The sequence below is a fragment of the Sarcophilus harrisii genome, chromosome X (genome assembly GCF_902635505.1).
Source record: "Sarcophilus harrisii chromosome X, mSarHar1.11, whole genome shotgun sequence".
Taxonomy (NCBI): Eukaryota; Metazoa; Chordata; class Mammalia; order Dasyuromorphia; family Dasyuridae; genus Sarcophilus; species Sarcophilus harrisii.
Genome location: NC_045432.1, coordinates 12792518 through 12819511, shown reverse-complemented (window position 1 = coordinate 12819511; position 26994 = coordinate 12792518). Strand labels below are relative to the sequence as shown.

The window sequence follows — 26994 nt, the reverse complement described above, 5'->3', positions numbered from 1 at the left end:
CTTGATGAGGTTTGACTCCCTTCGATTCCCGGTCAGGGAACCAAAAATGATGAGGTTTGAATCCCCTCGGTTCCCGGTGGTGGTGAGGTTAGTGGCGATGAGAAAGTTGTTAAAATCCCCCTTTAATCGGCCACAGGTTTAAAGTGCAAGAATTCACTCATCCCCGAATTATTAATCACAAAATGAAAGTTTGTTGTTGGAGAGAAAGCAGTTTGCTGAGAGACTGACTTCTGTCGTGGCAGAGTCCTGTTAGGGAAATGGAATCTCACGCTGGCGGGCAGGGGCCTTCTGCAAGGAGCTGAGCCCAAGGAAGCTGCTGTATGGACATCCTGGTGGGGGGCTGGGACAGCCCAAGCTGATCGCACCGGGATTTCTCAATTGAATGAGAATTTAGAATTTCCGAAAGATCTATGGGAGTGGATTTGCCCTTGAATGGTATTGCTTCTCTCATCCTGGGAAGATGGGCCTTCTCTAGACTCCTTGGAGCCTGGGAGATCCTGATCTCTGAGATCAGAAAGGGGACACAGCACAGTTTAGTGAGAGTCTTAAAGGGAGCACAGTTTCAATAAAGGGAACAGTTTCCCTCCCACTTCACCCTGGATGCCATGATGTCTAAGTTTCCACCATGAAAAATTGACTTCTTCAAATGGCATTGAAGGACAAGTTAGACTATCACTCAGAGGCTGAGTACCTCTGTTCCCTGGGAAGGAGAACCATTTAATCTCTGAGTGTTAGCCAAGCAGATCTCTCCAGGGGTGCTGGGAAACAGAACGGAGATCAAGTCAGAGTCGTGATGGTAGGGGCGACCTGAGCAATCCCAACTTGACCCACACCAAAGGGCACTAGGCCAAGCCAAAGGCAACATGGGACTCGGATAGCTAACCATTTCTCACCCCCAGCCACCCCTGGCTTTAGACTACGCCTCCTATCTGAGCCGGATCAGGGCCTGTGGCAGGAAGCCAGCCACAGTCCAGTAGCTCCAGAACTCATGGAAAACGTTCTCACTAAGCCTCCACTTGGCTCCATTCCACGCCTCCTGCCCCCTCCCCCAAACCCTCCCTGCCCTCAGTTACCAAGACCAGTTGGGCATGACACAGTTTAATTCAGCCCTGGCCCAGAGGGGGAAATGGCCTGAGGGGGGGATGGGAGGAGGGGGTAGGGGTAGAATAGGCCAAGAAACAGCCAAGAAACTTTCCCAGCCCCCCACATTGGATCCTTGACCTTTGACCTCACCCCACCCCCTCAACCTCCTTCCTGCTGTCCTTTGCCATGGAAACAGATCTGTTCGGGAAGGCAAGAGACCGGTGTCTAGGAGCTGCTCAGTCACTGCCCCGCTCACTGGGTAAACTCAGACAAGTCTCTTCCCCACGTGGCCTAGGGGATGCCGAAGAGCTCACACAATCCAAACTCCTCCTTTTATAGCGGAGGAAACAGGCCCCCAAAGAGGGGAAGAGCTTCACCCAAGATCACGCAAAAAGTAAATGGCAGGCGCCCATGTAGCCAACTCTACTCTCCCACATCTTTTTCTACAATGTTTGGACAAATCCCAAACGGAAGGGTCGGCAACTTGGCCCAAAGCAGAAGAGCACTGCCAGTCTCACTTTCCAAAGGCCTTGTCTGCCTCCCAGGGGATGTGGCTGGGAAAGGATCCTCCTCGAGGACCTTGCAGAGGCCATTTCATTCAGCTCCCTGCCTTCAAGCAGCTGCCCCAAAGCGGGAAGGGGAGGGTCCCCTTGGGAGTTAGTGACTTCTCGCTGGAGGTCTTCACTCTTGTTCCCATTAGAATGGGACTAAATGACCTTTAACATCCCAATTCAACTCAGGGATCTGGTGATTCGAGGATGCTTCCAATTCCTCCTATGTCCTCTCTGCCTAACCAGGCCCTCAAAAGGGGTAAGAGAAACAGTGACCCTGTCTGTCCCGCTCAGAGCCATGGTTAGGCTACAGTCAGACTGGTCTGCATTTGGAATTGGGTGGCTAAGGGTCGGAGGGCAGGGGCTCAGAGGCACTCCCTTATGCCTCACAAACCATACTGCTCCCTCCACTTCCCACATTTTCTTATAAGAGCATTGGGGACTGAAAAAAGCCTAGTATTGGGGAACCAGGAAAACTGAATTTAAACTTGAAGTCCAATTCTCTCTCCTCCTGCCAACAAATTCTCTCCTTAATGCCCACATGTGAAAGAGAAGAAATGGCTTTGGTACAATGGAAAGTTCAGAAACAGACCTGTCTTCAAATCCCAGTAATACTATCCATACGGTTGCCTTGAACAAGTCCTTTTCCTTCTCTGTGCCTCAGTTTCCTCATATGTAAATGAGGGGATTGGACGCAATCTTTCAAGTCCCAGCTCTAGGTCATGATTTCTCGGGGCTAAAAATCTCTGATACTGTAACCTCCTGCCTCCTTCTGTGCCTCTCTGGACATTGTCATCTGTTTACCTTATATAAAAGGTGAAGGTGGGAGGATGTTGGGAATCCTATTGCCCTCGATCATGCGTAATGCCAGAAGATAAGGGATTGGTCACTAAGAACCATTTTAGAGGAGACAAAAAAGCTGGGCTGTCCAGGGGAAAAAATGGGATGTGATTTTCCCAATATACCAACTCTACTTCCTCAAGTCTGGCACGTCCCTGGGTGTCTCTGGGCTTCAGTTTCCTCACCTACAAAATGACCGAGTGAAGATGTTGGAGGACCCTTTCCAAATCTATGTTTATTCATTATCAAACAGCTTTTAAATCCATAAGGACTCTCCTCCAACCACGTGTCTCTCAGGGTGTGTTCAGGTGATACCAGATAATTTTGTTTCATAATCCTTTGATTATCAGTATCCATTAAAGGATAAACAAAATATATAGAGAATTAACTCTGATTTATAAAAAATCAAGCCATTCTCCAATTGAAAAATGGTCAAAGGATATGAGCAGACAATTCTCAGATGAAGAAATTGAAACTATTTCTAGTCATATGAAAAGATGCTCCAAGTCATTATTAATCAGAGAAATGCAAATTAAGACAACTCTAAGATACCACTACACACCTGTCAGATTGGCTAAGATGACAGGAAAAAATAATGATGATTGTTGGAGGGGATGCGGGAAAACTGGGACATTGATGCATTGTTGGTGGAGTTGTGAACGAATCCAACCATTTTGGAGAGTAGTTTGGAACTATGCTCAAAAAGTTATCAAACTGTGCATACCCTTTGATCCAGCAGTGTTACTACTGGGATTATATCCCAAAGAGATTATAAAGAAGGGAAAGGGACCTGTATGTGCACGAATGTTTGTGGCAGCCCTTTTTGTAGTGGCTAGAAACTGGAAACTGAATGGATGTCCATCAGTTGGAGAATGGCTGAATAAATTGTGGTATATGAATATTATGGAATATTACTGTTCTGTAAGAAATGACCAACAGGATGATTTCAGAAAGGCCTGGAGAGACTTACACGAACTGATGCTGAGTGAAATGAGCAGGACCAGGAGATCATTATATACTTCAACAACAATACTATATGATGACCAGTTCTGATGGACCAGGCCATCCTCAGCAACGAGATCAACCAAATCATTTCTAATGGAGCAGTAATGAACTGAACTAGCTATGCCCAGAAAAAGAACTCTGGGAGATGACTAAAAACCATTACATTGAATTCCCAATCCCTATATTTATGCACACCTGCATTTTTGATTTCCTTCACAAGCTAATTGTACAATATTTCAGAGTCTGATTCTTTTTGTACAGCAAAATAACGTTTTGGTCAGGTATACTTATTGTGTATCTAATTTATATTTTAATATATTTAACATCTAATGGTCATCCTGCCATCTAGGGGAGGGGGTGGGGGGGTAAGAGGTGAAAAATTGGAACAAGAGGTTTGGTTAATGCTGTAAAGTTACCCATGTATATATCCTGTAAATAAAAGGCTATTAAATTTAAAAAAAAAAAAAAGGATAAACAGAGAGACCTTTGCTTGCACAAGATATACGTTTCTATCATAGAGCATGTCCAGTGCAGAGTCCAAAGGGAAGAGGGCTTCTCTGGAGATGGCTACATCCTCCAGATGCTCCTAGCTTGTAGGCCCATAGGGCCTACTTGGTGACATACCCAGCCACTCAAAATGAATCGGCTTAACACATGCACATGGGAAAAACCAAATGGATGAAAAATGCTTATTGTCCAGCCTGCATAGTGCAATTGGGTGGGCGGCCCACAATTTAGGTTATTATTTCCTGGATTTCATATAGACGCTACAATTAGACTGTGAGCTGGGGGAGGAGGAGTCAAGATTGTGAAGTAAAGGGAAGGACTCACCTGAGTACTCCCAAATCCTCCTCCAAATAACTTTGAAGTAAGGTCTCAGATTGAATTCCAACCAATCACTGACCCACAAAAGGGCAGGGTAAAACAATTTGCTAGCCCGGATCAATTTAGGAGGTCAACAGGAAAGGCTCTCACTAAGGTGGTGGTCAGACCTGGAGCCTCTGAGGCACAAGCTGGGCCAGGACTCCAAGAGCAGGCCTTGGAGGCAGTTCAGCAGTAACTTCAGGAACTCTCCACACACCAGGGGGTCGGACAATTGGTCAGAAGGAGCTTCGCTGACACTGGGTGCAGGACTCTGCTGCATTGCTGGTAAGTGGTTTTGGGTCACAGTCCCAGGATAAGGAGTGACACTAGCTCACCTGTACTTGAGGCTGCAAGGGTGAAGCAACCCTGGTCATAATTTCAGGATGGAGAAGAATGCTTGTGATCACTCACAAGTCAGAGCCCAGGCCAGAAGAGTAGTAAATATACCTTCCTTAGATTATATACCACCTTGGAAAAACTGAAAACTTAAAGGTACTGAGAATAGCAGCAAGAAAGGCCTGGATTTGGAACAGTACCCTCTCTACCCTGGGAGCAGAGTCCAACATTAATATTGAGTCAAGAAATAGGCTAGAAAATGACCAGAAAAAGAACCTGACCAGAGAAGATTACGATGTTGACTAGGAAGATCAAAACACAAACTCAGAAGATAATAATGTCAAAAGAGCTATATGTAAAATTCTATTTTAAAAAAAAAAAGGAAATTGGTCAATAGGTCACAGGCCCAAAAAAGAATTTTTGGAAGATCTCAAGAAGGAGTTTTGAAATTAAATAAGAAAGGTAGAAGAAAACTGGGAAGAGAAATATGAGTGATGCAAAAAAATCATGAAAAGAAAGTCAAAAACCTGGTAAAACAAGACTGAAGAAAATGACTCCTTAAAAACAGATTGATCAAATGGAAAAGGAGGTATAAAGGTTCATTGAAGAAAATAATTCCTTAAAAATCAGAACCAGGTAAGTGGAAACTAGTGACTCCATGAGTCACCGAGAAACAATAGAACAAAATCAAAGAATGAAAAAATAAAAGAAGATATGAGATATCTCATCAGAAAAACAACTGATCTGGAAAAGAGATCAAGAAAGATGAATGAAGAATTACCTGAAAGCCATGATCAAAAAATGAGTTTTAGTGTCTTTCAAGAAATTATCAAAGAAAAAGAAGTATCTCCTGAAAGAGATCCCCAAATGAAAACCCTAAGGAATACTAGAGCCAAAATTTGGAGCCTCCAGAGGTCAGGGGGAAATATCACAAGCAACCATAAAGAATCAATTCAAATATCATTGAGCCACAGTCAGGACAACACAAAACAATACATTAAAGGGATCAGAAGGCTTAACATGTGATAATCTGGACTGTGAGCTGGAAGAGGAAAGATGAGTTAGTTTACCTTTGAGCACTCTTTCCAAACCCCAAGCTGCAACCTGACACACAAAAAAAGCCATCATTCGAATCTCAATATTCCCCTGGTGATGCTATAAATCATGGAATTCCACCGTCTCCATGGGATCAAAAGCAAATGGATAAAAAATGCTTATTATCCAGTCTGTGGACAATGCAGTTGCAGGAGAGCGAGAATGAAATAGGAGGACATACATGCAGTGTTCAATAAGTTATCGAATGTTATCTACAATAAATGGTGAAAAAGAAATGGCATAAGATGCATATATAAGATTGTTTCACATCACTAATACAAAAGCAAAATGAAATTTGAAACGCTATCCAGGGCAGAGCCCAAAGGAAAGCGCTTCTCTGGGGATGACAAGGTCCTTCAGATGCCGATATCTGATTGCAGATGTACAAAGTGCTAGAGGGCCCCCGCCATAAAATCCATAGTCATTCAAAACTCCCCCTTGGCAGCAGAGAGTTGAGCTGGGGAGAGAAGTAGCCCCAGAGAGTGGAGCTAAGTGGCTAACCCAGCAAAGCTGTTACAAAGATCTAGAAGGAACCGTGGGTCATCCTGTCCCACCTCCTAATTTTATGAGTTTTCACTTCATAACTAATAAAAATGGGCAGTGCTGGAGGGGCTATGGGAAAAAATCTTATTCAGTTTATCAACAAGCATTAATTATACAACTATTATGTACCAGGTTAGGTGTTGAGTGTGCAGAAACAAAAATATACCGGTCCCTACTCTCCAGGAGTTTAAATTTTGTCAGGGGAGACAACGTGTACATTGAGAGTTCTAACCCCACCCCCTCCAGCTACCTCCCCAACTCAGCCCTTCCAGGTCAGTAGATGAAGTTCCCAGTTCCTGCTAAGATCATAGATTTAGAAGCAGATGGGACTTGCGAGGTAACCCAATCCAACTGCTTCATTTTCTACAATTAGAAACCGAACTCCGAGATGAGGGATTTGCCCAGGATCACACAGCTAGTAAGTGCCTGAGATAGGGTTCAATCACTTAACTAGCATTTGTAAAGTGCCTACTATGTATCAGGCACATACTTGCTCTCTAGATTCAAATGGCGCACTACGACTGAATTCCCCAAACTACAGCTTACAAGCCCCTTCCTGGGGAGCTTTCCCTTAACAATCAGCCAGTAGGCACCAACAAGGCAAAGCAATATTGACTAAGATGGTCTTCCCCCTCATAAACCGGGCACACATTTTCCCACAAATATACACAGCCTTAGTAGGAAGAAGGACACAAGCAAGTGAAATGTGGAGAGATTGAATGTAGGGAACAAATGTGACTAAGACAACTCACGCCTCCTGTATTTCAGGGCCTCCGCATCCTTTACTTCGTGTAGAGTTCTGGCAATGTCTCCCCACTCCCAGTCCAGGCACGTTTCAGATGCTCAAACCACCAGCTCCATTTCCTGCTACAAGTCTTGCCCCACTCCAGTCCATCGTCCACCCAGCTGACCACCCAATCAAAGCCATCTAATGACACCGGCCTTCCTGCTGTTTTACTCCATCTCTTACTAAAAGAATTTTCACTGGCTATTGCCCCATACCTGGATCTCTCTCTCCTCCTTGTGTGTGTGTGTGTGTGTGTGTGTGTGTGTGTGTGTGTACGCACGTGTGCGTGCCTTCTGGCTTCCCTAGCTTCCTCTGGTTAACAGAAAGCCTTTATCAATCCTTTTCAATTTTTTTAGTGGTTTTCCTCTGAGATAAACTCCAATTTATCCTGTCCCTGTCCACTTTCCAGATTATCTTCTCTCTTAGATGGAAGCTCCTCAAGGATAAGGGACTGTTTTGGCCTTTCTTTGTATTCCTAATACTGTTTCCGACAAGGAGCAAGCATTTAATAAATGTTTGTTGACTAGAACACTTCCCTATCTGCTTCTTACTTGCTGGGATCATATCCTAGACCTTGATCTGGATCAGGGATCGATTCCCTTATCTCTTCCCCTACTTCACCCCCATGTACATGGGCATATACAGAACAGACAGAAGCTGATTTGGTTGGGGCCGAGGCATCGGGAAAGGCTTCGTGGGGAAGGTTATCATCATTCTGAACCGTGACTGAAACCAAGGGAGACATTTTTTTCACCAGGGATCTAATTTATTCTCACAACATGCCTGGGAGGTAGGGAGGGGTGGAGACAATCTCCATCGTACAGAGGGAAAAAATTGAGATACACAAAAATCAAGTTATTTGCCCATGGTCACAGGAAGCGGAAGAGTTGGGAATTGGAACCCAGGCCTCCTGACACCTACCATACCATGAAACCCACACAGAAAAGCCAGCAATGCCATATAGACTTATACATAGTACGCAGCATGAAAGTGGGGGGGGAGAGAAGGGGAGCACCGAGTGACACAGGCTCCCCCTACTAAATTACTTGGTTTTGTTTTTTTCCGGATTGAGGGGTTAGAGAAGCTACTGGACACTGTCTATTCCAGCAAGGAAGCCCAGAGATCAAAGGGAGATATTTAAATCTGAAAATCAAACAGGTATATGAAGGTATTTCATTTTTATTTTTTAAAGAGGGAGGAAAAACCCAAATTCCTCATCATAAATCCCATAAAACAAATCCCCACATTGCCTAGACCTGCCCTTGAGAACCATCTTCCCTACCACAGGAAGCCCCCTGGCCGAGACGGATCCAAATTCTACAACATTTTCAAGTAGGTTTTCTTCAAAAATTGATCATAATTGTAGGCATCATTCCCTAATTCTGCTTCTGTATCACAGATCAAAGATATGATAGAATTTGTCTTTAGTTCCTCTGAAACTCTCCATTTCCTCATTATTTACAAAATGATAATATTCCATTGCATTCCTATATCATCATTTGTTTAGCCATCCTCCAAAAGGTAGAAATCCCAACCTTCCCTTGCTTAGTTTCCAATTTGGGGCTGCTATGAAAAGAACTGCTATAAATATCTTTGTATCTATAGGTCCTTTTCCTCTTTCTTTGTTGATCTGAGTCTTAACAGAAACTAGGGATTAAGGAAAATATTTATAGTAGCTCTTTTTGTTGTAGTAGCTGCTTTTTGTTGTTGTTGTAGCTCTTGTTTTGTTGTTTCCAGTTCTTTAAACTGGAAACAAAAGTTGTGTCTCCCCCTCCCCCCCATTGGGGAATGGCTAAACAAATTGGGGCATATGAAAGATCTGGAACATTACTGTTCTATACTCATTGAGAACAAGACTCAGAGAAAACTCGACGATTTGTATGAATTGATGCAGAAAACTGAGACCCACAGAGTGAGTTGAACAGAACTAGAATGAACTATAGCCAAAACAATAATGTGAAGACAAAGAACCTTGAAATAATGGAAATTACCCAACTGCAATTGCAGAAGATTGAAGAAGAATCATGTTTCTCACCTCTTAGCAGAGTAGTGATGAAACCCATTACCCAGATATTTGTACCACGAGAGGATAAAAATCTTCTTGGACACTTACTGATTGCTGGCAAGAACTGTGCAGCTGACCTGTAACTGAAGAAAGGATACAGATTGGGGATCAAAGAAGGGGCCAATGGGGGGGAATCTGTCTAGCATGTCCATCTGCATGTCCTTGAAGGACATCAGATCAAATGGTCTTTGGATAAATTGTTGGAATGATCTAGTTAGGGAGCAAGTCAGATTTATAACATATGTTGAGCTGAGTGTACTTAATGTTTTCTGTGGAACAAGAAATTTTTTTAACATTATTTTTTTATTATTATTATAGTAACTTTTTATTGACAGAATCCATGCCAGAGTAATTTTTTACAACATTATCCCTTGCACTCACTTCTGTTCCGATTTTTCCCTCCCACCCTCCACCCCCTCCCCCAGATGGCAGGCAGTCCTATTCACATTAAATATGTCGCAGTATATCCTAGATACAATATATGTGTGCAGATCCAAACAGTTCTCTTGTTGCACAGGGAGAATTGGATTCAGAAGGTAAAAAATAACCCGGGAAGAAAAACAAAAATGCAAACAGTTTCCATTCATTTCCCAGTGTTCTTTCTTTGGGTGTAGCTGCTTCTGTCCATCATTGATCAATTGAAACTGAATTAGGTCTCTTTGTCAAAGAAATCCACTTCCATCAGATTATATCTTCATACAGTATCGTTGTTGACGTATATAATGATCTCTTGGTCCTGCTCATTTCACTCAGCATCAGTTCATGTAAGTCTCTCCAAGCCTCTCTGTATTCCTCCTGCTGGTCATTTCTTACAGAACAATAATATTCCATAACATTCATATACCACAATTTACCCAACCATTCTCCAATTGATGGGCATCCATTCATTTTCCAGTTTCTAGCCACTACAAACAGGGCTGCCACAAACATTTTGGCACATACTGGTCCCTTTCCCTTCTTTAGTATCTCCTTGGGGTATAAAATAGAAACACTGCTGGATCAAAAGGTATGCACAGTTTGATAACTTTTGGGGCATAATTGTGGAACAAGAAATTGAAAAATGGGGCAGCCAGGTGGTGCAGTGGATAGAGCACCAGCTCTGAAGTCAAGAGGACCTGAGTTCAAATCTGGCCTCAGACACTTAATATTTCCTAGCTGTGTAACTCTGGGTAAGTCACTTAACCCCAATTGCCAAGAAGGAAGGAAAGGAGGGAAGGAAGGAAGGAAAGGAAGAAATTGGGAAATCACTTCAGAATCACACAATAAAAGACAGTTACCCATTTTTAAAGAGGGGACAGCTAAGTGATGCAGTGGATAGAGCACTATCCACTGATTCCAAGTTAGAAGATTTGAGTTCAAATCTTACCTTAGACACTGGCTAGTTGTTTGGGCAAACCATTTAACTCCAATTACCTCAAAAAAATTTTTAAAGGAAGAAAAAAGAAAACTCGGGATTCTGAGTGATGATTAGGCAGGAGAGATAGCACGTACGAAGGCTGGGTAGTAGGTGGGAATCTGCTATTTGAGGAATAGTAAGAAGAGCAGTTCGACTAGACCATGATGTGAATGGCAAGACAAAGCAGCAAGCATTTATTAAGCACTTACTATGTGCCAGGCACTGAGCTAAGCGCTGGGAGTACAAATACAAACGAAAAGATAGTCCTTCTCCTCAAGGAGCTTACATTTTAATGGGGGAAGACATCCTACAAAAGGAAGCTCCAAAGGAGGGGAAGTATGGGGTGCTGCTGAAGACCTACTGGACTAGATGAGTTTAGGTGGGCTATCATTGGCCACCGGGGTCCTCCCTAGCTTGACCCGGGCATTGGGTCAGGAAAAGGGTGGGGAGGCCAGGGAGGTTGCTGCGGCAAGGGGAGTTGCAGGTGACATCAGAGTGCCCATCTGCAGCAAGATGGAAGGGCCCAGGTGAGGCAGGCCTCCCAGAGTCATAGATGAATGGAGAGGTTTCTTGGAAGGGGTAGAACCCAGAAAGTCCAAAGCAGAGCCAGGAAGGATGAAGGGAATATCCTGGAGTGGTGGGTCCTGGAAAAAGAGTCCCGATATTTCTCTGTCATTTTCAGATCCCCCTCTGACACCAACACTCAGTAACCAATCCTGTCTCGACTTTTACTCTGGCCACATACTCAGGCCAGATTACATTGGCAGTTGCGTACCAGCTTCCAGGCCATTTCCCCCACTTTCTGGAGGAGCTCAGTGTCTGGGTTATGGCTCTTCCTCTCTATCCACACTCCCCCCGTACACCGGAGGAGCTGGGCATTTGTGCTGGTGTCCCCTCAAACACTAACCCCCACTGCACTCCCCTGCCTTGTGCTTTCCCTCGGCCTCAGTCACTCAGGAAACCCCGGCTCTCCCTCCCCATCACCCCGACGTGTTCCACTTGCGTGATCAAGAATTCTGAAATTTCTCTATCCCATCATAATCTCCTATCATTCCATCTGTCCCTGGGCCTCACCCATATGCAAGCTATTCTTTGTCCTCCTCATGACCGCCAGGCCCTCCCCTGTCCCTCAGCGCTTTCCCAGACTCTGACTTCACTTTCTTTCCTTCCCCATCTCCTGACCCGCTACTCACTCAGTTCAGTGTTGCACTGTAACCTCAAATCCCTTTCCTTGTAGTCCCACCGCTGCTTCACGCCTCGCCAAACCGCAGCCCTGCGCCATCCGCCCCCTTCTTGCCTGCTCACGTGCTGCCCCATGGAACAGGAGGAAATCATAAGAAATGATAGTTTTATTATATAATCTTACTTGGGTCCTCACAAGGCAATTCCGCCCTAAGTGAATCTCCATTCCGCTCCCAACAATGGCTGTTTCAAACCTAAACCTCTGCACACTGTGTCCCCCATACCTGGAATCAGGAGGAATGTCCCTCCTAACCTCCACCTCGGAAAATCCCTCATTTCCTTCAAAACTCAGTTCGTTTGTCTTCACCTTCTTTATGAAGTTTTCCCTCTCATCTCTCCATACCCCAAATCACTCGGTGATTATTTTGTATATACGGATATTCTGTCTCCTCCAACAGACGGAAGCTCCCCGAGGACAGAGACTGCTTCAGTGCCTATTTCAGTGCTCGTTTGGTAGTTCAACAACTTCAATCGTGTCTAGCTCTTTGTGACCCCATTTGGGTTTTCTTGGCAAAGACGCGGGAGTAGTTTGTCATTTACTTCTCCAGCTCATTTTACAGATGAGAAAACTGAGGCAAGTAGGGTGAAGTGACTTGTCCAAGACTACACAGATCCTTTTCTTAATGGTATTTTTCTTTTTTCCAATTACATGTAAAGATGATTTTTTACCATTCATTTTTTATAAGTCTGTATTCCAGATTTTCCTCCCTCTCTCCCTCCCCCTGCTCCCTAAGAGAGTGAGCAATTTGATATCAGTTACATCCGTGCAATCACATAAAAACAGATTTCCACATTAGTAATGTTGCAAAAGAAGAAACAGAACAAAAGGGAGAAACTATGAAAAATAGTGAGACTAGCAGGCTTTGATATAACTCAGACTCCACCAGTTCTTTCTCTGAACAGTCACACAGACTTGAGAGATTCTCATTGACTGAAAGTATGCACTGGATGATGACTAGACAACTTGGGGCACAAGAATATAATGGACTATCACTACACTGGCAAATGACAAATATGAAGACTTCAGAGAAACATAGAAAGACGTATCCGAACTGAGGCTGTACAACGTAAGCAGAACCAAGAAAACGACACGCCCGATGACTATGACAATCTAAATGGGAAGAACACAACAGGAGAAATGATCACTGATCAGAATCATCGAGCTTGGGCCCGGAGGGGAGATGAGAAAATGGTCTCTCTTCCCTTCTTTGACGAGAAGGGGCACTGAGTAGGGAACATGGCATTTCCTGCCACACTTGGGTGATTATCGCTTGCTCTTGCTGAGCTGCTTTTATTTCTCTGCCACCCGTTACTGAGTGGGGGTGAAGGGTAGGGAGGGCAACACTTTTGGCAGTGGAGCTCGGCTGTGGACTCCCAGACAGCCTAGATTCATCCTCGGGATGAATCTTGCTTTCCCCAATGGGAGGGAACCCCATTATTCCCATACTTACTGGATTATTCGACCCTCACCCCAACGTGGAACTCAATGGAAGCCTAGAAAACAAAGTTGAGAGATGGCTCGTGTCTAAAGGATACCTGAAAGAAACTGAGAAAGTTCTGTCTGGAACGAGTGCTTAGTGGGTAAAATGGAGCTAGGGATAGGACAGCTATTTATGTCCTCCACCACAAAAGAAATTCTCAAAACAAACGATTCAAAAGTGTGTTTTTTGAGAAATACAGGAAACAAAATGATCCTTCATCTTTCTTTTCCTCTGCCGAACAGATCTATACATTCGCATTAGCTCTAGACCACCGGAGGGTTAGAAGGTCCAGATCCGGTGGGCCCGGCTGTCTTGGGCTTGCCCAACCCTTTCGGCTATGGCATCGTCCTGACGAAAAACAAAAGCCGTCACTGACTCGGGACCCGATGATTATTCGGAGCCACCGAGGTACAGCCAGGGCTAGAAATGGCCATTTCTTGGAAGCATCTCTGCCATCTGCTTCCGGGAAAGAAACACAACAGAAGAAGCAGCAGGGGCCTTGAGGTCTAATCTTGGGATCCAGCCTCAGTGCAATGTCATTGGGGCAGCTAGGTGGCGCAGTGGAGAGAGCAGTGGCTCTGCAATTGAGGATAGTGGAGTTCAAATTTGTCCTTCAAACTTAAGCTGGATGACCCTAGCCGGGCACTTAATTTCTGGCTGCCCTTCTTATAAATGTTACTTCTAACCAGGATGCAGCTGGAGGCAAGGCCCAAGTCCCAGCCTGGCTCATCAGACCTGGACCTTGCAAGACTCAGGCGGCCTAGAGCAGATGCGAATATGTGTCTCTGTTCAGCCATCCCACCAAGTTGTGCTTATCTTCTAGCAGATGACAAGAGATAGGAAGGCTCCCTTTCTGTATCTCTTAATTTCCCGCCGCCCAAAGGGACCCCGACTCTAAAATCAACCATATTGGGCAGTGCTACCCCCACAGAGACCACGGACCCAAGCCGAGCAACAGTGTACACTTAGGCCTTCCACATCGCAGCTTCCACGTGCCATGGCATGAAAAATTAAATGGGAATGGGGGGAGTTTTGTGGCCATGTGAAGGTCAGCAGATGACACAGAAGAAGTTTAGAACTCAGAAATGCATAAAATACACATATAGTATTATATAATATCAACACCCCATAAAAGAAAAAGAAAAAAAATCAGACTTCTTCTCCAGTACGAAGGGAAGGTTAAAATATTACGTGGAGGGCCAGTTAGATGGCACAATGAACAGAGCATCGGCCCTGGAGCCACGAGGATCTGAGTTCAAATAGGGCCTCACATACTAATACTTGCTGTGTGACCCTGGGCAAGTCACCTAACACCAATTGCTTCACCCCCCCCCCAAAAAAAAAAAAAACATTTTACACGGTTTTTGCAGATCACATGGGTGGCAGAGATGTCGAGTCACTAACTCCCACAGTGTGGAAGGTACAACTGTAAACAGCAGAGACCTCCTTAAGATCATGGAGACCACAGACGGCGCCAATGTCAAAGGTGACTCAGAAGTTCCAGGTCTCTGAGGGTCTCAGCTTGGGATCATTCCCCATGTGACTGTCGCTCTCCTGCCCCTTTCCCAGTTGAATATTTTGGAGCTGTGTATGTGAGGGTGTCTGTCTTTACCTTCTCCTAGCAGGGGTTCTCCCTCAGATACAAAGGGGAGAAGACCAGAGGCTTAAAGGGTCGCAGGAAAGGATCCTAACAGTCCCTGAATCCAAGCCCAACCCTTTATAGAGAGGAAACTGAGGCCAGAAGCAAGGTGCCTACGGGACCATAGCTTTAGAATGGCTCATCTAGTCCGGGAGGCTGAGGCCTAAGAGAGGCAATAAGATTGGTCAGTCCCAGGGCCCAAGGCCTAAGAGAGGCGATGAGAGTGGTCAGTCCCAGGGCCCGAATTTGGTGCGGGTGCCCCCAGCTCCCTAGCCGAAATACAAATGTGCCCGTGGCAGATTTGGGAATGGAGAGCAGTGTATTAAAGGGCTGTGCAGGACTGAGGCATGGGCACAAAGGACTCATCCTCTGAAGTGGGCCTGGGCTGGGAAGGAGTGTCTTCTTCCCTTTTCTTCCTTCCCACCCCTTTGGCTGAGTTCCTAATTTGGGGGTGGGAAGGAGAGAAGGGGCAGGCACGACTCAGGAAAATGGGTCAGAGCAGGAGAAGATCCTGGCTCCATTCTGGGAAGGCTGAGATTCTTGCTTTCCCCCACAAGGAAGCGAACTCCCTTAGGTGAAATCAACCCCACCCCCAGCCAAGCACATGCCTTCCTCCCCTCGTTAAAGGTGGGGTAGCCACCTCGGCTTGATGGCAATCCCAGAGACAGGGAGGAGGAGGGGACCCGAGAGGCTGGCAGTGCGTGCTTCTCTGCGCGTCTGCTTCGGGGCGTTTGTGAGCCTCTGCTGGGGCATTTGCGTGCACCTTTGAGCACCCCCATCTTGGGGTGGGGAGAAAGCTGCAGAAGATGGTGTTCCAAAGAGTTCAGGACCAGTAGCGGGAATCAGGAGGGCTGACTTCTGGCCCTGCTCCCTGCTTCTAACTTGGCCAAATCATGTCCCCTGTCTAGGCCTCAGTTTCCCCAGCCAAAAAATCAGGACTTTGACCGAGGGTCTGTGGCCCTTTCCAGGGCAGGGCAGTCAATGCTGCCTAGGACCTTGTTGGAGATGGAAGTGGCAGTGGAGACTCCCCATCCCTCTCTTCCCCCTCTCCTCCCCCCCCCCCCCATCTTGGACAGGAAGTGGGTGGGGCAGGGCAGGTGTGTGTGAGCAGATCTGAGGCCCCTCCCTCCTTGCTCACGGGGGCCTGGGGGGGGGCAGCCTGTGGAGGGCGGAGCTGGGCCCTGGTCTGGAGGGGGGAGATGGAAAGCATCAGAGGCAGGCGGAGCAGGAGCAGGAGCAGGAGCTGCTGAAGCAGGTGAGGAGCCGGGGCCGGCCTCAGTGGCTGCCTTTGGTGCATTGTGGGGTCTGTGGAGGCCATCCCTAAGTTCCTCCTCTATCTCCTGGGGGTTTCTTTGGTATCTCTCACCGTGTCTCTGGCCGTTCTCAATCTCTTGGATCTGGCCCAGGGCCCAGCCCTGCCTTATTCCTTTGCGCCCCCCCCCCACATTTGTACACTCTCTCCCTGTCCTTGGCTCTGCATTCACAGCCCTGGGCCAGATCAGGCTGAGATGGGAAGGGGAGGGAAGGGAAAGGGAAGGAAGGGGAGGAAAGGAAAGGAAAAGGAAGGGAGGGCTCTGGCTGCAGCCAAAGCAGCAGGGACTATATTAAACTGAGAGCAGACACGGACACGTTCCCTCGTTCACCTTCAGCCTCCTTTCCCAGGAAGGCTCGTTCTCCCACAGATCCACACACTCCCTACCTACAGACAGCGCCGCCTCCATCACCCCGAGGCCCTCATCCATCCCAACCTGACCCACCCGGGAGAGCTTGGGAGCAACAGGGGCCTTGGGATCCCACCCCTGCCAGCCTGTCTCAGCCTTGCCCTTTCCACCCTACCCCGGCTCTGCCCCCAGCTGCCCCTGGGGTCCCATGGCAGAGGCGGGATCTCAGGGGGTTTGGGGATCAGCACACAGCGTAGGGCTCTCTCCCTTCCAGGCCCCACAAGTGGAGGAGAGGGGTCAGACACCAGGGTGCCCTCTGTGTCCAGCATGCTGGGAGTTTCCACGGCGTCAGGTAAGGTTCCCGCCACCTTCCTGGTACAGCCAAGGGGGCAAGGGCAGAGAGAGGGGAGGCGATGAGGGGCAGAGAGAGGGGAGGCGATGAGGGGCAGAGAGAGGGGAGGCGATGAGGGGCAGAGAGAGGGGAGGCGATGAGGGGCAGAGAGAGGGGAGGCGATGAGGGGCAGAGAGAGGGGAGGCTCCGTTTGGGCCCAGCGGGTTTGGAGGTTCAGGGGGAGGAATGAGAGGAGGCCGGCAAAGGGACCAGGTACCCCGCCCAACGTGCCCGACGGCTTCCTTCCCTGAGCCCCGGCGGGCCTCGTCCTACCCGGGTCCCACTCTTTGCAGCGGCCCCCTCGGAGCTGGAATGTGGTGGGGCTGATGGCTGCTCCGACATTTGTCTGGGGCTGGGGGGAAGGGAGGAGGGGGGAGAAAGATTTGGGAGAGCCGGGTTCTTGCCTCCACCCTCACCTCCCCCATCCCCCACCTAAACGCTCAATGACAAAAGCCTGCCCCTTGCCCCGTCCTCCCAAATGTAATGGGATGGCAGAACTGAGGCACGCCCACTGTGTATATGGGAAGTGGATGGACATGGAGACTAATGTGTGGGCTATGTGGGATTTCTATCTGGGTAGCTGCACATGACAAGGCTGGACTTAGATCCTATGAGTAACCCTGAGCGAGATCCTTCCCCTCCGGGGGCTTCAGTTTTCTACTCTAAAAATGAGGTTGAACACAATGGCCTCTGGGGTTCTTAGCTCTTAGCTCTAGGATCCCATGAGTCCTGTAAATAGCTAGGAGTTGAATTCCTCACACTCTAGCTCTCAAGATTATTCTGATCCAGGTTCTCCACCCATCCTGATCTTTACTTACCCCCCAGGGAGGGGAAAAATATCCTCTGCCGGCTCTAGTTCAGACTAAGGGGAGTTATTATTTGGTGTGGGAAAGGGGAGGGAAGAAAGAAATGGTCTTCAAAGCCACCCCCTCCTCTCAAAAGCGCGCCTCCTGCGCCTGCTCAGCCTTATAGGGTGATTGATCTTTTTTCCCAGTATGATTCAACATGGGACAGAATTGCACCAAGATTCTTGCTCACTTTCCTCTTACCCGTGTTCTCGTTTCTTCCTGTCTCTCCACATTTCCCAGCAGCTCCTGGGCCCCTCTCCAATGGCAGCCTTCCCGGCAACACCAGCAGTAACAGTGGCGGCGAACCCCGAAACCCATGGTTGGCCCAGGCCGAGGTGGCGCTGCTGGCGGCCATGTTTGTGTGTGTGACACTGAGCAACATGCTAGTGCTGGGGGCCCTGGCCCGCAGGGGCAGGAGAGGTCGCTGGGCCCCTATGCACGTCTTCATCGGCCACCTGTGTTTGGCCGATCTGGCCGTGGCCCTGTTTCAGGTGCTCCCGCAGCTGGCCTGGGACATCACGGACCGTTTCCAGGGCCCTGACTTTCTGTGCCGATCCGTCAAATATCTGCAGATGGTGGGCATGTACGCTTCCTCCTACATGATCCTGGCCATGACCCTGGACCGCCATCGGGCCATCTGCCGCCCCATGTTGGCGTTCCGCCACGGCGGGGCTCACTGGAATAGGCCCATCCTGGTCGCCTGGGCCCTGTCGCTGATTTTCAGTCTGCCCCAACTCTTCATCTTCAGCCAACGGGAGGTAGGGGATGAAACCGGGACTCTAGACTGCTGGGCCCTCTTCATCGAGCCCTGGGGGCTCCGGGCCTACGTCACTTGGATCGCCCTAATGGTGTTTGTGGCACCGGCTGCGGGCATCGCTGCCTGCCAGGTGCTCATCTTTCGAGAGATCCACGCCAGCCTGTCCCCAAGGTCAAGTGGCGTAGGGCCTAGTGAGGGTGCCCGGGTCTCAGCAGCCATGACCAAGACAGTGAGAATGACCTTGGTGATCGTGATCGTGTACGTGCTGTGCTGGGCACCCTTCTTCTTGGTGCAGCTGTGGTCGGTGTGGGACCCCCAAGCACCCAGGGAAGGTAAGTTTGAGTCCGTATACTCTGCCACACACACGTGTAGGCAGGCGGACAGATCTGCCCAGAAAGCTGAGACGGGCAGCGAGACGTCTGCTTACAGCCATCCTGATGCATAAAGACTCTCAACCCTTATCCCCTCTCCCTGTCCTCAACCTCGCCTCCTCCTTGGCCTACTTGGAGGAGACAGGGCAGACTCCACGCCTCTGGACCCTGCTCTGTCCCTCATCCTACAGTCCCACTTGACCCATATTCCCATGGCTGGGTCATTTGTTGCCTATCCCTTAGGCACCCTCCATTTCCCCCTTCCCTGCCCTGTGTCCACCTCTTCTGTCTTCTTCCCAGGGCCTCCCTTTGTGTTGCTCATGCTTCTGGCCAGCCTCAACAGCTTCACCAACCCTTGGATCTACACCTTCTTCAGTAGCAGCGTCTCCTTGGAGCTGCGCAGCCTCCTTTGCTGCTCCCGGGCACCGGCTCTGGCCAGCCTCGGTCCCCCCGACGACTCCTGCATAACTGCCACCTCCTCTCTGACCAAGGACACATCCTCCTGAGGTTGCGGGCAGACCACAGGGGGGTCCACAAAGCTCCTTGCCTAGGCCAACATCTCCCACGCGGTCTAACCGTATCAGGTCCCTGCTCCCGGCAGCTTTCCCGACGCCTTGAGGATAATACTCTGGCATTTGAAGGCGTGGATTTCTGGGCAGATCATACATTGTCTCCCCCTACCCTCCATACCATTACACAGCCTGTTGCCCGTAACTGGAATATTCTCCCTCTGCTCTCTGCCCTCAGAAGCCTGCACTCCCTTTAAAGTTCACGTCAAGGGTCTCCTCCTTCAAAAGGCCTTTCCTGATCCCCCTGCTCCCAAAGCTGGTATTTATTGTGCATATTTCCCATACTCACTCCTCAGGACACTCGCCATTATCCCTAGAATGTCAGTTCCTTGAGGATAAACTACCCCCCCTTTTTTTTTACTTGTATCCCAGTACCTGGCACAAGTATTTAATAGATGCTCATTGACTGGTGGAGGCTGGGGGGAAAGGAGAGGAGGGCCCTGGAATTGCTGGGAATTGGGTCTGATGGAACGAGCCCTGTACAGGAAATCAAGAGTTTTACGTTCTAGTTCCGCATGAGTCCTTGACTTGCTTGGGCCAATCGTTTTCCCTCACTTAGTCAATTTTTCCATCTGTAAAATGAAAGGTCTGGACTAGAGGCCAAGAGCACTTTGAGCTCTGACACCCTCTGATTTTCTCTCGGACTTGGGGGCTCCGTTTCCTGGGACTAGGGGAAAGATATTCGGGGGGCTCTGTTCAGGCCTCCTTGTCCAAGATATCCTTAAGCCATCCCTTCCCTCGATTTTCAGCTCTAACCCCAATGCATGGACAAGCCCCCAGTCTCCCATGCCGACCCTATGCTGAGATATTAGCTGAATAAACTCTCCCCACACTGGGACTTTACAACCTGGCAGTTTCCTTATATTGGGAAAGGCGTGATGGCTGCAGGAGGTGGATGGGCACACGTGGCCACGTGTGAACACAGATGTTTTGCTCTAGCCGGTAAGGACCTACCTGCTCACAGAGCGGGAGACACGACACACAGCCTGGGGCAAGCTGAACGCCGCATGTGCACACGAACACTTACACACACACACACCACGTGCCCACCCCTCTGTCCAGGAAGCCCGAGGGGTCTGCCCAAACGGAGGCCCAGGGTGAAGGCCTTACCAGGGCCTCTATGGATTTCTTCTGGGAGCCGGGCAGGCCCCCCTCCCCCAGCTTCCACTACCTCTATCCCATTGTTCTCACCCTGTTTATAACAGCTTCAGCCTCTGCTCAAGTATTTTTTCCATGACTTGGCCTTGACCCTGATGTCCACTTCCCCCCCGGCCAGTATACCTGATAGCCTGAGGTTCCTGACCTCTTCCTTCCTAGCCCAGCCCCACCTCCTTCCCCCCACCCCACAGAAAGTCCCACAGCTTATTAGCGACCATTGCCAGATGCAAGGGGCCAAGACTCCAGTAGTCACATTCACACTGAACCACCACCTTAGTGAGCCCGGGCCAGTCAGGACTGATAGGTAGAAAAGAGAAGTGGCCTAAGAAATTGGGGAGGAGGGTGCGAGCTAAGACACAGGCCTGGTGTGCGGGTAGCTGGCGAGGCCTGGCTGGAGCACAGGGGCCTGTTGGGCAAGCATCGAGACAAGGCCGAGGCGATTCCCAAGAGCCTCCCATGTCATTGTGACTTCAGCAGATAGGCCATGCGAGGCTCTGGCTCATGGGAGCACTCTGGGGGGGCCTATCCATTAGGAAGCTGAACACTCAGAGGACAGTGGAGGCAGCCACTTGCTATTAGGCTGTATTAACTGAGGCTGCATTCAGGAGCAAGCTGACAGGCGCCCCACAACTAGAGGACTTCATTCAGTTGTGGGAACCTGAGTTTAAGGAGCAGCATTGATAAACTGGACAAACAGCCCTCAGAGGGGGCCAGATAGCATGGGGAAGGACCTGGAGCTTGTGTCCCGTAACAATCAGCTCAAGGAACTGAGCCCATATGTCCTGCATCACAGTTAGCCAAGTGATCTTCAGATCCAGATGGCTATGTTAAAGCCCAATTAGACCTGTTTTATTTGGCTCCAAGGGACATAACCAAGAGTACTAGGTGGCGGCAGTTACCAGTATCTTCCAGGTCAACTGACTTGCTCTTTATTGGGGATACTGTACTTGGCCAGGTAGGGGTTGAACCAGATGACCTCTGAACTCTTGATTTTGAGAGACCCAAGAGATCGCTGACTAATCCCAATGAGCCATATGGGAAACACTGGGGAAATTGGATCAAAAAGCATTTGGTACCAGGGCCAACTGGGAGTCAGGGCCTCGTTAACCCAATCCTAAGTCTCTGTGCCTTGACTTATCCCCCATATTGGGGACAGCCTTCCAGAATTCACTCCACAGAGGGCCTGCCCATTCCTGGTATCCTCCAGGAACATCTGCAGGATCTCTCTCACTTCCTACTTGGGTACCTGCTCCCCAGCAGGGATCCTTCAGCTGAATCAAGCTCTTCCTGGGTGGCCAAGTACACCATTTGACCTCCTTAGCTGTGTGATGCTGGGAAAGTCACAACCTTGGCCTGCAATTCCTTACTTGTAAAGTGGGGATCATAGCATCTCCTTCCCCGGGGTTGGGACTCTCCAATCTTAAAACACTATGTAAACTAATCATAGCCTGGAGCTTCTAGCTGGTGGATTGGTGGTTAGAGAACTAGGCCTGAAATCAGGAAGACCAGACTTCAAATACAAACTCACTAGCTATGGGATACTGGGCAAAGCACTTGTGTGCCTCAGTTTCCTCAATTATAGAATAGGGATGATAGCAGCACCCACTTCCTAGGGTTGTAAGGATCAAATGAGTCATCTGTATAGTGCTTAGCCCATTGTCTGACACCTAGTAGGCAACAGCTGCTTACTTCCTCTCCTCACCCCAGGCTAATGAAGCAAGGGTCGCATAATTTTTTCTTTGCTTTAGTCTGTCTCGGGAGCCAGGATGCCAGAGTACCTGTGAGGAGGCAACGTCTTCCATGGGGGTCGAATGTACAGGGTGGTGATGGGGACCAAATGAGAGATGTGTCGAGTGCTTTTCCAGCCTGAAATCACTAGAGGTGTGGGCTATTATTGGCTGGAATAAGGGCAGCTTCAATCTGGCGTCTTTCAATGAAGTACCAGTGGGGAGATGGGCTTTTAGTGATGGATTAACCCAGTGGGACCTTCCATTTTATTCAGGTTTCTTGCAAGTTTGAAGAAAAAGAAAAGGGTTGCGGATAGGAGAGTTTGGATAGAAAGTTAAGGGAAGAATGCAGTGGAGGTCCCAAAATCTATGAAGAAACAGCCGCATGCAGGGGTTCCGTGCCCAGCTACAGTGTGGATGGCAGTTTGGAGCTCAAGGTCAGTCTTGGCTCCCACTACCTCTGAAGAAAACCTTGTTCTTCCCAGTTCGACTGGGTCCTGGGAGCCTCCTGCTGTGGGAACCGGAGCTGGAGGCCTCAGGGTAGCTTAAGAGGGTATCAGAAGTCTTCATCACCTGCCAGGTATTGGCCTTCCCCAAGAGCTCTTTAAAGACAGACTCCATCCTCTGAGCGACATTCTGGGGAAAGTGCCAGGTCAGTCACCGAAGGGGCAAAGGGAGAAAACGAAGGCTCCTCTCCTCCCTTCTCACCCAGTTCTCCACCTCCCCACTAGTGTACGAAAAAGGCCCGTTCCTTCTTGCCAATACTCCCTCTTTGGCTTCAGCCCCGCATCCACGCAGCCACCAGACCCTTCCGTTCCTCCTCCTCCTCCCCCCCGTTTAGTTGTGTCTCCCCAACCCACGAGAGAATTCTCCCCACGACTCTCAGCTCTTTCAGGCCAGGTGTTCTGTCTCCATTTCGTCACCTCCATTTCATTCCCCACCACCCCGAGGCCTGCTGTTGGTCCCCACCCCTCTCGGAGGCCTGAAGATCTTTCATATCCAGCAGGCTTTCTCAGGCCTCTTGTTGGTTGACCTCTCTGAAGCACCTGCTGCTGACGCCCATATCCTACCTCCTTGTCCCCCACACCCCCTAGAAACTCTCCCTCCTTGGTTTTTGAAACACACTCTTCTGCTCCCCACCTCCTCCCTTGGCTCTTTCTCCCAGGAGGCCTCACCCTTCCCCCAGTCGCTTCCCTTTTCTATTTAGGCAGCTTCATCCCCTCCCACAGCTTCAATGATCACGGTCCTACCAGGAGGCCCAAGGACATCTAAACCGCATCCCAGCCATCATGTGGGCCTAAGCACTGGGTCCAAGTTTCTAGCAGTCTGCTGGACAGCCAGCCGCACTGAGCACCCCAAAGTGATCTTTCCCCCACCCCAAACTTGATCTTCTAATTCCCTTTATTCTGTTAATGGGCTAATTCCCATTAGCCTTATAATCTGAGTCATCTTTGGCCCTTCTTCCTCCCTGCCCTCCCCCTCCCCCCCAATCATATCCTGTCAAGTCTCTCTCATCCCCATCTCTCTTCTTAGGCCATCACTCCAGTCCAGAGCCTCATCATCTCTCCATTAGACCGGTGCCAGAGACTTCTAATGGGTCTCTCTCTGCCCCATCAAGTCTCCACTGTAATCTACTCTCCATAAACTGCCAAAGTGATTTTCCTAAAGCCCATTTCTGGCCATGTCACCTCTTGGCTCCAGAATCTCCAGGATGAGATCATGACTCCTCAGCCCCCCAGCGGGAGAGCCTCCACCACCTTAGCCCAGACTCCACCAGCAGCCCTCTCCCCCCTAGCTCTACTCCAGCCACGCCAATCTCTTCCTAATCCCAGGCTCACCCCAGTTACTCCCTTCCCCGAATCCCTCTACCGTTCCCCCAAGCAGCAAGGCCGCAGTCAGCCTTGCCCGACCATTCTGAAGGGCTGTATCCTCCCACTTAAGCCCTGTGTTCTCTAGCCCGGCACCTAGCACCCTAGTCATCTTGCTATTTTCCTTTGTTTGAGGGTGTCGCCAATGGCCCTGCCAAATGATTATGATTTCACCCATGACTTCCTTTCCTCCCCAGCACTCCCCAGCAGAGACAATCTGTGAAGGTGTGATCTACTGAATGGAGGGGGGGGGAAATCAGGGCGAGAAGGAGTTGGGAGGAGAGTGGAAGAAAGGGATAATCAGGAAGGAGAGCAAAGGGGAGAATGGGGAGAGTCCTTTCGGGTCCCAGAGAACACCCACCCACACACTCCACGCCAGGCTGGCTCACCTTATCAACCTCCAGTTTCTTCTCAGTGTAGAGGATGGCAGGGATGCGCCAATTATACCCAGAGGGACCTGGCATTTCCATGGTATTGCGACGCTCTGGTCTGAATTGGAGAGAGGGGGGTAGACAGTTAGCCTGAGGCCCCCCCCCAACATGGTACTAAAAGGAAAGAGTTTGCCTTCCTCCCCCCGAGGCCTCCCCCAAGGAGTTTCTGCCCCTCTGGCTGACCTGTCACTAGACGTCCCAGGTCGGCAAGCTGTTAAAGAGTGGCTGGTAGGATCCAGAAAAGGTGAAGTCAATTTGCCAACTGGACTGCCGCTGCTCGTTTTGGCGCAAGCCTTGCCATAGGCGCCTTCTGAATTGGTTCTCTTGCTGGTACAGAGTGGGGAGCCCCAGGTGAGAGCCTGTTGACATCCCTTGACCCCCAGGCTGGACCATTCCCTTTTCCGGGTGGCCTTTCCACCCTCCTGTCCCCCAAATCTGTCCAAGATCTGACTCCCCCACCTGCCAGCCAGGGGTCTGGTTAGCCTCTGCTTTGTTGATTTCTCACAGAATTTGAGAAGCTAGGCCTGAAGATTCAAATTGCTTATTTCACAGATGGGGAAATGGAGGCCCAGAGAAGGGGCAAGGCTCTCATCAAGTTCAGCCAGCTGCTTGGTTATCCCCTGCCTCCCAGCACCAGAGCACTGCCTTCTCCCTCAGTGTGATGAGGGGGGCCCTACCGCTGCCCTGTCCAAGGAGCCCAGGGCAGGCCATGCCCCTCCCCCCCTTCACTCACCGAGTCACAGGCTCCACTGTGAGATCCTCTAATTTGGAAATCAGTTCACCTTCTCCCTGTCCCTCCTGCAAAACCGTTCGATTCTCTGGCCTAGGGACACAAGGGGGATGGTTGGGGGGAGGATTCAGGCCCTAGAAAAAGGTAGGCCTCGGTGGGGGGGGGGGGGGGGGGGGGGGGCGGGGTAGCAGAACAAGGATGTGGAGATGGGAAAGGGACCAAGAGAAGGAGGGGCTGAGTGGCCTCAGTCATCACTCAGCCTCCAAGCAAAGGGGTCCTCTCTTAAAAGACAGCCTGGAAAGCGGCAGCGTTTAGAACTCTGGCTCCAGCTCCCCACAGGCACTGGAAGATTCTGAGCCAGAAGTCAGGCTTGAGGCTGGCTGCCTGAGCCTCCTCAGCGGCTCAGAGCCGCTCACTCACCTCTCAGACACCTTGATGTACTTGTGGGGGATGAGTCCCATGGTGCCTGCCCGCTCCCCACGCCACCACTCTCCCGAGGCCCGGGTGTGCAGCCACAGTAAGTCTCCACGTTGGAAACTGAGTTCCTGGGCCGTCCGGCCCACATAGTCAAAGCAAGCCACAGCCTCCACAGACCCCTCACTCTCTGGGGCCGAGGCAGAACTCTCTGGGAGCAATCCAAGGCTCTCAAAGGGTGGAACAGGAGTCTCTGTGGAAAAGAAAAGAGTATGTTCTGGGGGAAATGTCAGGCAGCGTGTGGGGGTGGGGGGAGGCAGAGGATATTCAGGGGAAGGCCCAGCCCACAACAGGGGGGAGGAGCCTTGTCTGGGCAGATGGGAGTTGGAGGGGCCATTTCCTGATACTTGGAAGGGAAGAGGTCCCGGGGCCCTCTGCGTCACCCTCTTTATTAGCTGGTGTCTCTGCGGGCGCGTCTTGTTCGCTCTCTTCTGTGGTGGCATCCAGTTGAGTATCCCTGAGGCCAAGGTCAGAAGGTCAGACCAAAGACAGAGAGGGGGCCACCCCTGCCTCTCTCTATTAGCTCAGGCTGCATGTGGAGGGTGTGTGGAGACACACACACACACACACACACACACATGGATGTTTCTCTACAGGTAGGTAGAGAGTCGCCAGTGGGCATCTTGGTGATAGGAGTGACTTTATATTCCAGTCCCCAGCAGATCACCCACGGGACAGCCCTGCGTTCCCTGAGTTTCTAACAAAGGGGGGAGGGGATGAGACTGTGGGATATGCCCATGGCTCAGATTTACCCAAAATCATCATTCGGTGGGGTCATGCACTTTTCATAGAGGGGCCCTGGCAGCGCAGCAGGCGTTGGGAAGACCAGTTCAGGTTGCAGGATGAGCGTCTGAACTAGCTGGTTTACGCGGCCTTGTACCGCCACAGGGTCTTGCTCAGGTGGAACCACCACCAGTGTGGGTCCGAAGCACACGGCCAAATTGTAGGGATCCATCATGTTTTCGTCACTATATTGGGCCAAACTGAACACCGGGAAGACACACAAAGAACACGATGTGGACGGATGCTTGTCATTCAGAAGGCCCAAGAAGGCCCCCATCATCCCCACTCCCCTGCGGTCA

The 26994-nt window shown here is 49.7% G+C and overlaps 2 protein-coding genes across 6 annotated transcripts in view; one reads left to right on the top strand and one right to left on the bottom strand.

Annotated features, from left to right (window-relative positions):
- The first annotated feature begins 16026 nt into the window (after nucleotides 1-16026).
- On the top strand, nucleotides 16027-20794 carry AVPR2 (arginine vasopressin receptor 2). Of its 3 annotated transcripts, XM_031945157.1 has the most exons (4): nucleotides 16027-16182; nucleotides 16863-16940; nucleotides 18068-18916; nucleotides 19256-20794. In XM_031945157.1, exons 2-4 carry the CDS (start codon nucleotides 16916-16918, stop codon nucleotides 19459-19461), a joined length of 1080 nt encoding a protein of 359 aa, XP_031801017.1. In that variant the 5' UTR covers nucleotides 16027-16182; nucleotides 16863-16915; the 3' UTR covers nucleotides 19462-20794. The 3 variants fall into 3 exon arrangements, with proteins under 3 accessions (XP_031801017.1, XP_023362655.1, XP_031801018.1); XM_023506887.2 differs by lacking the exon at nucleotides 16027-16182 and having other exon boundaries at nucleotides 16505-16940; XM_031945158.1 differs by lacking the exon at nucleotides 16027-16182 and having other exon boundaries at nucleotides 16506-16940; nucleotides 18071-18916.
- A 1846-nt stretch (nucleotides 20795-22640) lies between these two features.
- ARHGAP4 (Rho GTPase activating protein 4) overlaps nucleotides 22641-26994 on the bottom strand; it is a 40413-nt gene continuing 36059 nt past the window's right edge. For all 3 annotated transcript variants that reach the window (XM_031945154.1, XM_031945155.1, XM_031945156.1), the window contains 7 exons: nucleotides 26665-26895; nucleotides 26296-26369; nucleotides 25859-26105; nucleotides 25442-25531; nucleotides 24892-25035; nucleotides 24667-24766; nucleotides 22641-23045 (listed from right to left, as the gene is read on the bottom strand). In XM_031945154.1, coding sequence (XP_031801014.1) covers nucleotides 22848-23045; nucleotides 24667-24766; nucleotides 24892-25035; nucleotides 25442-25531; nucleotides 25859-26105; nucleotides 26296-26369; nucleotides 26665-26895 — 1084 coding nt within the window. In that variant the 3' untranslated portion in view covers nucleotides 22641-22847. The remainder of the gene's footprint in view (nucleotides 23046-24666; nucleotides 24767-24891; nucleotides 25036-25441; nucleotides 25532-25858; nucleotides 26106-26295; nucleotides 26370-26664; nucleotides 26896-26994) is intronic.